The sequence below is a fragment of the Populus euphratica genome, unplaced genomic scaffold, assembly GCF_000495115.2.
Source record: "Populus euphratica unplaced genomic scaffold, PopEup_1.0 scaffold578.1, whole genome shotgun sequence".
In the NCBI taxonomy this organism is placed as follows: Eukaryota; Viridiplantae; Streptophyta; class Magnoliopsida; order Malpighiales; family Salicaceae; genus Populus; species Populus euphratica.
This window is the reverse complement of record NW_011500451.1, coordinates 105,675-118,302: the sequence shown is the minus strand read 5'-3', so window position 1 is coordinate 118,302 and position 12,628 is coordinate 105,675. Positions and strand designations below refer to the sequence as shown.

The window sequence follows — 12,628 nt, the reverse complement described above, 5'->3', positions numbered from 1 at the left end:
TATTTAGTTAGAAAAGTCAAGGCACTAGAATTAAAAAAGAATGGTTAATTAAACTTTGTTCAAGACATTGTGTATCAAATCTTTGAAACTAACAAACATTCAACCAATGACTGTTCAATTTTTCTTTCTTTCAAGGAATGCCTTCATAAACAAGCATATGTTTTAAATAGTTTTCAAAGGTCAAATCATAACTCATACTCATAAATATATAACCTTAGTTGGAGAAATCACCCAAATTTCAGTTAGATTTGTGGTAATAATAATTTACAAACTTCACAGCCATAATTTAAAGTACACCATAATTTTCAAAATTCTCATAGATTTGTACCTCTTTATACTCCCTTTCCTAGAAGAAATTTTGAGGAAACTTTGTATGCATTCATTAAAAAGTAAAAGACAATCAACACTCTACTTGCTCAAAGCATAACATATTTTAAAGATACTCTTGCAAAATTCACATCTATTCTTAGTTTTCAAGAGAAAGGTAAATTTTCATCTCAACCATGGAAAATCCTAGAGGACAATACAATTCAAGTGGAAATAGATCTATAAGCCAACATATGAATCAAGTCCAATCACTCATTACTCTCCACAATGGTGAGGGATCAAGTCCAATCACGTATTATTCTCCACAGTGGTAAGGTTATTGAAAACCAATTCTTAAACATTGTGAGAAAGATGATAAGTCAATCTTTGAGGGTAAGGAATGGTTTAAATTTAAATATTACAAAGAAAAGACTAATTCTCCACCAGTACTTCTATTTCATCATGCCATGACCAAACATATAAAAGTCAATCATGTTTTTGAAATCTTTGAAACTTTCAAACTAGAAGAAATCAAAGATGAAAAAGGTATAAAAAATATTGATACAAATCTTTTGTCAAGATTTATAATAGATTTGATATCCGATATCACACCAATCGATGATTACTTTCTTGGTCAATCTTTACTTTCTCTTAGTTCAATGCCTTGGTTTGCTAAAAATATCAATTTTTTTTACTTTAGGATTTTTGCCAGCTCACTAGAGTACCAAAGACAAATGAAAGTTTTTGAACAAAGTGAAGAAGTTTTATTAGGATGACCCTTATTCTAATATTGTCTTGATTAAATATTTCGAAGATGCATTTCGAATAATAAGGTAAGTAGTGTCATTAAACTTTATCATTTTAAGGCATGTGGGAGTCATTTCTCATAAAAAAGATAATTGCAAAAATCTTACAATATGAATTTTGATGGCCCACCATGTTTAAAGACATATATGTTCTACAAACTTGTGAAAATTATCAAAAGTCAGGATTTATTTCAAAACATAAGGAATATTTAGATAATCTTCTATTGACTTTTGAGACGTATCCCGGTGGAGATATGCATTATGCAATTCATGATTTATAACCCAATTTTTATAAAGAACATGCTCGTCATAGTTTTGAGAATCTGACTAAAAAAGACCTTATTTACTAGTTTTTAAGAAAACAGAATGAGAAGCTTATCCTCGACCTATAAAGGGCATTTATACCGTTCTTGAACGTAAAACAGAGGGAAGATATGAGCCATAATCATAACTACTTGTATATACACATGTTTAAAAAAAGAGAGAGACACTCCAACTAGCCTATATATAGGTGATATGATTGCATTTTTAATTTCTCGTTTATAAAATCTTCTCTTCCTTCCTTTCATTTCTATTTAACCCACACATTCAACAGATATATAAGTGTGTAGAAATGACAGGTTCTTTAAGTCATCAAATAAGAAATATTTATGTTTTTGATGGATCCAGTCCTAGGAAAGAAAAAGAGTTTTTAGAATCAACAAATCATCTTGGTTGGTTACTAGCTGAGAAAAAGATTCATTTAGTTTATGGGGGAGGCAGCCTTAGATTAATGAGAGTGTGTCAATAACTGTATTTTTAGAAAGCAGTCAAGTTTTAGGGGTTGTCCCCAAAGCTTTAGTAAAAGGGGACATCATTAAAAAAATAATTAGAGAGGAACTATAGGTCTCCACAATGTCTAATCGAATGAATGTTATATTTAAACATATTGATGCTTTCATTGCCTTACCAAGTGGTTTAGGCATATTGGAAGAGATCTTTCATATTTCCTCTTGGCCCAATTTCACATTCACCATAAATCTATAGGTTTGCTCAATGTTAATGATTTTTAGGATAAATTATTGTCTTTTCTTGATTATGTTGTGAAGCAGTATTTTCTAACATTTTAGGCACGACAAATTATAATCTCTATTATTATTGATGAACAACTGATTGATCAATTGCAATCTTTCATCCCTGTAATTGATTCCTCTATTAGTCGAATAGAATGGTCAAACAAGGAAAGCCATAAAAAGCTGAGATTGGATTTGAGCCTTAGTTTGTAAAAACTTGTGTCTTTTAGTTTCATTAATAGCATAATATTTTACTGTTTTGTTTTCTCTTATATTTGTTTAAATGTGTTTCATGTTTGTCAGTGTCCGTTGTTTCAGGTGATGTCTTTTGTACTCTATCTTTCTACATTAGAAACATTGAGGACAATGTCTTGATATTGAAAAAAATTAACTAACTGTGTTTTCTATTTCATAAACCATTTATAAAACCGTTGTTACTAGGATGGCAGAGTAAGTGAGTTCTTTTGTTAAAATGATTCTTGAGATGCATCTTAGTAAACATTTTTAACAAGGTCTATTATAATACTTTTTGAAATATTTAGGTTTACAAACTCTCGCATTATCATCACTTTATTCTTCTCATACACTTATTTAACAAGTATGCTTGAACCTTTATTTTCACACACATATTTTAACATATGATTATGGGTTACACATTGGATTATTACATTATTTATGTTCTTTTGTTAAAAGTAACAACTAAGAGAAAGGGATAATATATAATTTACAATAAAAAATGATAATATTAATGATAATAAAAACATAGATAAGTTTGGTTTCGTAGCCTCCTTAACCTCAACAATTAAGCCCGAAAGGGTGTTTTAACACCTAATACCCTAAAGTCAACTGACTTAGAAGCTATTGGTACAGTGCTTGTTACATGGGTTAAGGAGAAAAGTTTAAGGGAATCAAACATTGCACTATCTACGATTACTATCTGCAACCTGAGTTATTAAGCTTGCAGGTGTGTCTTAACACCTAATGCCCTAAGACTAACTGGTCTATGAGTTAATAGCTGAAAGCTTGTTACATAATTTATAGATGCATTGTGTTTTAAGTTATATGTATATATATTAAAAAAGGAGAAAAAAAATATAATAATCTCAACTCAATGAAGTTAACCTTAGAAAAACATTAAAATAAAATATTATTTTCTTCCAATAAAAATCCCATCATTTATGCTTTCATACATTGTGCATATAAAAATAAGGTTTATTGATATCTTGTTTCAACTGTATGAAACAAATATATAAATTTAATGAGAGTTTATTTATTTGGATAGATTAATGGAAGTTGAATGATGAATGTCTTGCTTTGTGGAATTTGCAAATTGTTTTTCTATTTTAATGCTTTGATTACTAGGGACTCGTAATAAGTTGATAGGGTGTGTAATCAGTACTTAAAAGTTCATTTTTATCATAATTTTATATCATCATTTTGCACATGAAATGTCAATAACTTCTTAATTAGAGCATGTTTTATAATAACAAGTTTGATGATATAAGATACCTCTAATTTATAGTAAATGTTCATTGTAAATATAAGTTTATCACATAAATCAAATGATTGATTGATGTGATTAACTATTAAAAATGAAAGGATACAGAAAAGGCTAAGATTAGAAAAGAGATGTTGATTCAGTCCAAATTGGAATACTGTTAAGTTATTAGGTCATATCTGGAGCTATAGATCTTTAATTTCAGTTTAGTTTATATGGTTAAAAAGCTAAGACATAACCTAAAAGATTCATAGAGTCTAAGACTCAATTTTGCTATTTGGAAGTCCAAATCTTACCATCAAAAGAAATGTCTAAATATGTTTTGCAGTCCATACATTGTTCAGTGTTCAGCCCATATCTTAAGTTCTAAAAGTTCAAATGCATCGTTTTTTTTTTTGGAAAGTTGAGATAATTTTCTAGAAGTTTCATGAAGACTATCTATTTAAATTTTGATGTTAGCAATGATGTTTTTAGTAGACAAAAAAATAAAAATTATCACAAGGTTAAGAGGTGGCCACACACTCAACAATTAGTCATCAAATCTATAGTTTCAATTTTTAGCTTATAAAAAGAGGTATTTGCCATGCATTTAGGTATCTTGGTTTTCAGATCAAGATCATTTCCTTACTTACTTTCTTACTTTGTACTTTTAATGTTCTAGTTTTATTTCATGTTGTAGTTTCATTAATATCTTATTTATTTAATTATGTTCTCATCTTATTTAATTATGTTTTTAGTTTCATTAATATCTTATTTATTTAATTATGTTCTCATCTTATTTAATTATGTTTTTAGTTTCATTAATATCTTATTTATTTAATTATGTTCTCATCTTATTTAATTATGTTTCTTTTTTTTCATAATGTTTAGCTAAGTTTAATATGTCAAGGTGAAAATGTTTCACTAATGGTATTAAGATATGTATGATATAAACTCAATATAGAATTCAATGCTTACATCTAAGAAAATTTGCTATTAACATTTCTTATCATTTTTATCTTATTAACTCTTAATACTTTACTTGTTAAATGGTTAATTTAGATTTGTGTTGTATAACACTTAGAACAACAAATACTTGACACTTTCATAACCAACCGTGTGGTATAGCACACCTATGTTATGAAAGAAATTTGATTTGTTGTTAACATAAGTTAACATGATGAATTCCTGACAATATTTAAAAGTATTGATGCTATTTAAATAAGATAATTAATATGATTATGTTAATAATTTATAATGAGCTATTAATAACAAATCATCCAATTGGAACCTCATATGTGTATGGTTTCTAGTTGAGTAATAAAAAGAGTTTATATTACATTTATTTTTAATACCATTAGTGGATCCTCTAACCTTGACATTAGTTTTTATCATTGTTTAATCTTCACATTAATCTTACATCTCAAAATCCTCTTTAATTCATCTTCATTATCATCATCATCATCATCATTATTATTATAGTTAACCTCCTTGTAGTTCGACCTCAGTTTTGCTAGGTTATTTATTATTTTGACACTCCTATACTTGAAAAAAAACATCAATTTTTTGATCATGTCAAGAGCCTTATTGACCAAGCAACTAAGAGTTTGAATCTCATCACTCTCTTTCTATTTGATAAAAATTAAGTATAAGATAGTGTGGATTTATGTAAGTTTCAAATTTAAAGAACTTTTACATGAAAAAATATATTAAAAAATAATATATATCATATCTAAAAGTTTTATCTAATAATCTAAGTTATTGAATTGAATTTTTTTTAACAGAAACTATATTAAATTTAACTTTTTTTTAAAAAAAAAAAAAGAAACGTACCTAATTGAAAATACGAGGAAGAGTGATGGTGTCTCTATGGCTTCCATATAATTGCTTCACTAAAAATGGTCATGAACCTCGTGTACCATTAAGCATTTGATTTGGTTAGTTGTTGTAGAAGTAAAACAAGAAGCATCATCTTTACTATTTTTTACCCTGGATAATCACGCACGTACAATCTTTCTTGTCTACAGAAAGAGAATCTATTCTTAAGAAGATGATAGATGATTTTGCTCTCCATTGAAGCCACTGACTAAGCAAATATGCTTCCTGTTTCTTATCTTTGGATGTTGGAAATGTTGCTTTTTTTCAAAGGAAGAATCACATTCCTTTTTCTTTCTTCAAGATTTTCCTTACAGCTTTTCCTTTTTTGAAACTAGAAAGCCCCCACTCCCTAGTGCTTCACAACTATTGTAGCCGCAAGTTAATAAAGTAATGACTTGTTGATTAGGGAGAAGAAAACAAAGAAATGTGTAGAAAAGAGAAAAAAGGATTCACATATTTCTTAAATATCACCTTATATTTTACTTAAAGTAGCGATCGGTTACTATTTTAATATAAAAAAAGAAAATAGTATAATAATAATTTATTAAAAAACTATTCTAAAAATAAATTTAGTTTTATGCTATTATCTAAATATGTTTTTTTTTCATTCTATATATATATTTTTTAACTTGAAACACTAAACAAATATAGCTTAAAGCTGCTGCACTTTAAGTACCTTTTCTCTACCTAGGCTGATGAGTGCACATGCCCAAAAGCTTCTTTCTCCCTTCAACTATTTCATCAAAGAAATCATCGAGTTGTCCAATTATGGACTCAACCCCACATGCCAAAAATCCAAAACAACTCCTTAATCTGTCAACCTTGTCCTGAATGTCAATTTCTAATTCATACCGATCATCCACAAGAGTACTCTCCAACTCTACTTTGAGCTCTTCCATTGCAATCTTGGCTTGCCTAAACTCATAAAGCATGATCCCTTCTGAAGCTGATGATTGCCCACCAATTTGTTCCATCTCACTTGCTACTCTTCGCTGCAACCTTGCCATTGAAGCCATAAAGGCTGAACCAGCCTCCTCACACTGATCTGCTGCATCTTGCCAAGAAGAAGGCCAACAGTATACTAGCCCAGCAAACAGGATCATTAGGAGCAGTGAGTTGACAATCTTCATTGCGTACAGAACACCTCGAAACCCATTGAATGAGTTGAACCAGCTCGATTGATCAGTCATTACCATGTTTCTTTTGTTTCCTTCAAACTGAAGTGATAATGCTTCAACTCTTGTTTCTATCAAGCTCTTATTATCCTCTTCCAACCCTCTTATTTCCCTTTGACAACCCATGATTGCACGAATAACCTACACCAATATTATCACAACCATGCATAAATACGTGATTAATTAAGCTAGCTTGAAACATCTTGTGTCCTTTATTAGATGTAAATACTAACCTGACGTGAAACCTGTGCATTCAAATGGGGATGAAAGCCATCGACAGAGGATGTTATATTGGTGCCGGAAGAGTGATAATTTTCCATTCCTAAAACACCTGATTTGAGCACATGACAGGCTTCCCAGAGCCTGGAGCTTTCATCCATGTACTCGTCAAGCCACTTTTCTCCTACGGGGAGGTGAAGCTTTTGAACCAGAGTGGTTAACTGGGAATAAAATGATTGGAGAGAGGATAGAACTTTCGAAAGGAATTGAATCGAGATGAAGTTATGAAATAGGAAACTCTGATCAAGTTCATCAAGTTCTCTTGTAAGCAAGTTGTAGAAGCCATTGACAGAAAGGTTGCATGAAGGATCCATTATAGGAAGAGAAAATAAAAATAAAAATCAAATACGATATATTGCAAGATCGAAGGAAAAGTATTGAAGTTCAATAGCTTCTTATGAATGAGTTTCTTTTCTCTGTATAACGAATAGGGTTATTCTTGGGTGCAATTATGGGTGTTTCCTCTAGAATTGAGGGAATGATTAGGAATCTGTTGTTGTCGTTATCTGATGGGCAAAAAAGGAAGAGAGAGATGGAGAGAATATTACTAGCTACAAGTGTGGTAAAATATATCAAACAATCCATAATTAGCTTACATTTATAATTATTGTTAAACCCAATAATGATAAATATAAGCTTTCTTGTTAAATTAGATTAATTAACGGGTGATGTTTTTAATGATTTAACTAACTTCTTGAAATCTAATCCAAACTTGAAAACCGATAAATAAATAAAAAATAAAATAAAGATATATTTTTAAAATAATTAAACTTATGACCCCTGAATTTACAGGTATAGTTACAGGGCTTTCCTGTAAATTACTTTTATTTAAAAATTATGCGGTGAAATATTATAATAATTTATAGTACTTTATAAAATAAGTTATTGTATTTTTCTCAATAAAATTGATAAAAGTAATTTTAAAAAATCATAAAAGATTATGTGAAAAAACACTATAGCAATCCACAGTATTTTATAAGAAAATATATAGTGTTTTTTCTACATGATTTAGCTTTATTTGTAAAAAAAAATTACAAATTTAAATTCTTAACCAACTCAATATTAAAAAAATAAAATCGACAAAGTCAATTTTGAAAAAAGATCATAACTAAAAAAACCATATAAGGAAACACTGTAGCAATCTACAATGTTTTAAAGAAAAAAATTACAAAGTTATATTCTTAACTAGCTCAATATTAAAAAAAATAAAATCGACAAAGATAATTTTTAAAAATTATAATAAAAAAACATGTGGAGAAACACTGTAGCAATCCACAATGTTTTGTGAGGAAAGCTGCATAGCTTTTCCCACGTATTTTAGTTTTATTGTAATTGTAATTTTCAACTAACTCAATATTAAAAAGCAAAAGTCAACAAAGATAATTTAAAAAAAAATCATAACAAAAAAATAAAAAACAAAAAAATCATGTGGGGAAACACTAGCAATCCACAATGTTTTTTTTTAATATAAAGTTAAATTCTCAACCAACTCTTTATTAAAAAATAAAATTGACAGATAATTTTATAAAAAATCATAATAAAAAAATAAAAAAAAACTATATAAAAAAACATTATAGTAATTCACAGTATTTTATAAGAAACGCTGCAATATTTTTCCCAATAATTTAGCTATATTGTAATTTATCATTATTGTTAAACTCAGTAATGATAAATATAAGTTTTCTTATTAAATTAAATTAATTAACTAATAATGATTTTAATGATTTGATTAACTTCTCCAACCTAATTTAAACTCATAAAAATCAGGATAACCTAAAAAATAAAAAAGAATAACATGAAGATGTTTTAATAAATATAATAAACTTTATGACTCGTGAATTTACAGGGATATTTGTTCCAAGCCAATTCCTACTCCTGAGTGTGAAAACTATGGTTTTTACGAAAGAAAATAAATCGAAACAATCGTGGAGCTCGCTCTTTATTCTACGATATGCTAGATTATGTTTCCTGGGCTGTAAAAGTTTGACTAGTTCGGCCGAGATTGTTTTTCCGATTTGGGTGCTGTCTTTTTTAGCTTTTGACCTATTTCAACCCCACATGTGTTCATCTTATAAATTGAATCCCATATATATATATATGATCACCATCCTCTTGTAGTTGCTTACTTACTATTTTAATCAAGTGGATCAGGCATGGATGATCATGAGATTACAAATTTATGCTTAATTACAAGGTAGATTCTTTCACTTTATAAGGACCCTACATTCTATATTAAGCATTAAACTTAGCTATCCATGAATACTTGTCGAGGAATAGAATATTTGAATGCGTATATATGTAACTATCGATTCTAGACAGTCTTCATGATAGGTCACCTCGTGAATGGACCATGCCCCAAAGTCTAAATGTTCTTGTCGTGGCATATCTTAGACACGCCATGCTGTCTTTCATTGCTAGTGTGATCCCACTCTTGCCTTTTTTTTAAAAAGAAAAAGAAAAAAAAAGTAAAGCAATCTCTCATTTTTTCTTAATAAAAAAATCTGTCCACACTATTTTTCAAAACATAGAACACATAAAGAAATGAAAAAGTATTATAACAAGGAAAAAAAATATTATCCTCACATAGATTTTGCATTATTAGATATTTATATTTATATTAATCATCACACATGAGCAGCATTGCGACGATAGTTCTCTTGGAGTGGAATTAATGTGAAACGGTACGGGTTGAAAGGACAAAAAATTCTTGTTCTTTATCGATGAAACCAAATGAATGGGAAACTCCACCTAATATTATAATTATTAAAAAATTTAGGGTAAGCTGCATTGCTATTTATTTGTAAAAATAAGGTTGTTGTGTTTTTCAACCGTTATTTTATCTAAAATTTAAGAAACATCCTTCTAAATAAGGAGGTTTTTATCCTATCAAATTTAAACCTAACCATTTTAAAGCCTATGCGTTAAAAGGAAAGAAAAATATATTAATATCGGGAATGAAACAAAAATAATTTTTATATTTATATATTTTTTGAAATGGAGGTCAAATTCTCATGGCTTTAATAAACTAGTTATTAAATCTAAAAAAACATGCGTTAAAAACGATTATTTTTTTTAATCTTAACAATCCAAAACCATTTCTCGTACTATTTATTTATTTTATTTTTATACAAATATGATTTTATCTTTATGATACATGGTCATAAACACACAGATAAAACAACATTTTTTTTGCATCTGTGAAAGAAATTTTGACTGTTTTGGGATTTTTTGTTGAAAAACAAGTATTTTAATATTGAGTCAATACCTTACAATATAAGTTTATTGTCCCAATATTAAATAAACAAGGCTAAAAAAAAAAGAGCAAAGGACTTACAAACAAGTCTAAAAGGGCCTTTGAATTTTTTTAGATTGTTTTGAAATCATTTAAGGGGCTATTTGGAAAAAAAAAATAATGGAAGATATAAAAAAAATTGTTGGAAAAAGAAAAAGGCATGTTTACCAAACACACCCTTATCCAAAATCTGAAAGGTTTACAAAATACCTTAAGTCATGTTTGACAAACACACCTAAAAAAAAAGTATTTTTTCTTTGGCAAAAGATGGGCATTCCAAACACACCCTTATGGTTAGAAAAGGGCTTAGCCCAACCATGTGGGATGGGCTTCCTAGTTCGGGGCCCTAGCCCATAAACATGATAAAAAATAAAGAACAAAAACAATAAAGTTTGAACGCAGGTTTTTATAAAGAAAAGCCAAAGAAACCTAGAATCATGACGTCTAAATCAAACAAGATCTTGTGAAATAGAAGGCATAAAAAGCTTACTAATCATGCAAGGATAAGAAATCAAGTGATCAAACTCAATAATTACAAAGCAAAGAGAGTAATCTTGTCTTTAAAAGTTTCGGTCCATCAAGACCAAAAACCTAAGATTAAAACACTAAAACACATGTTTTTGATCAATCAAAACCTAGATTATAGATGTATGATAAGCCACTAAACTTTGGAAAAAAATATAATAAAACAAAACATAAAACTAGTATTCGAGGAAAAGTTTAACAAATGAATGTTTGAATGTCAAACTCAGGAATTGCAAAAAATACCTAGGAATTGTAACAAATAAGAGTACAAACCTAGAAAATGTTATAAAACCTAGAAAATAGACCTAAATTTAACAACTTTGACATAGACATATTTACACAAGCTTCTAAAAAAATAAAAAAAATATCCATAAGATATAGGAGTCAAATGCAACAATGTTGATTAGTAATTAAAAGTTCATTTTTATCAAGGTTTTATATCATCATTTTGCACTTGAAGTATCAATAACTCTTTAACTAAAGCATGTTTTATAATAACATATCTAATAATATAAGATACCATTAATTTGTGGTAAATATTCATTTTAAATGCAGGCTTATCACATAAATGAAAGGATTGATTGATGAGTTTAAGAACTAAAATTGAAAGGACAAAGAGATAGCAAAACTTAGAAAAGAGATGTTGATGCAGTCCAAACCGGAACACTGTTTGCTAATAGGGTTATATCTAGAGTAGTAGATCTCTGATTTAGGTCTAATTTATATGGATGGAAAGGTAAGACATAGGCCTACAACTTTCATATGGAGCCTAGGATTTAAAAAGGTCATTTTCAAGTTCAAATTATAGCAACAACAAAAAAGTCTGAATCTGTCCTATAGCCAAAGCACTGTTCAGTGTTTGACCCATATGTGGAGTTCTAGAAGTTCAAATGACTTTCATTGTTTTTTTCTTGAAAAGCTAAGCTAATTTTCTATAACTTTCATATTTCAAGTGGTTCCAATTCTGACATTATCAATGATGTTTTGGGCAGACAAGAGAAGATAAGGATTGTCACCAAGTCAAGAGTTGGCCACCCACTCATCAATTAGTCATCAAATCAATAGTTTCCAATTTTGGCCTATAAAAAGAGGTATTTTCCATGCATTTAGGCATCTTGGTTTTCAGATCAAGATCATGCTCTTACTTTCTCTCTTTGTATTTTTGTAATGCTTAAGTTTTGCTTTCATTAATATCAAGTTTATGCCTTTCAATTCCTTTTCTTTACTTAGTTAACTTTTATCTTATTTATGTTCTTATCTTATTTATTTATTTTTCTTTCTTTCATTATATTTAGTTATGTTTATTATGTCAAAGTGAAAAGGTTACACTAATGGTGTAAGAATAAATATAATGTAAACTTAATATGGACTTTAATGTTTGATACTAACATGTTTTGTATTTGTTATCTTGTTCACTCTTTAATACTTTGCTTGTTAAATGATTAATCTAGATTTATGTTGTATAACACTTGGTACAACAAATACTTAGCACTCTTATAACCTATACTATATGGTATAACCGAAACCTGAGCTATGAAAGGAACTTGATTTGTTGTTAACAAAAGTTATAAGCATGGATGCTTGACAATATTTACAAGTATTAGCATTAATCGACTAAGATAGCTAATTTAATCATGTTAACAATTTTTAATCTGATTGGAACCTCCTTTGTTGTGGTTTCCAATTGAATAATAAGAGTTTATACTATACTTATTTGACATGCCATTAGTGAAACCTCTAACCTTGATATTTGTTGTTATCATTGTTTAATCCTTACATTAATATTCCATCTCAAAGTTCTCATCTTCTTCTTCTTCTTCTTCTTCTCCTTCTTTTTC

General features: G+C 28.7%; 1 protein-coding gene across 1 annotated transcript; it reads right to left on the bottom strand.

Moving 5' to 3' along the window:
- Nucleotides 1–6,102: 6,102 nt before the first annotated feature.
- On the bottom strand, nucleotides 6,103–7,523 carry LOC105114771 (uncharacterized). Its single transcript, XM_011011437.1, has 2 exons — nucleotides 6,928–7,523; nucleotides 6,103–6,835 (listed from the first exon to the last, which is right to left on the bottom strand). Exons 1-2 carry the CDS (start codon nucleotides 7,285–7,287, stop codon nucleotides 6,203–6,205), a joined length of 993 nt encoding a protein of 330 aa, XP_011009739.1. The 5' UTR covers nucleotides 7,288–7,523; the 3' UTR covers nucleotides 6,103–6,202.
- Nucleotides 7,524–12,628: the final 5,105 nt, after the last annotated feature.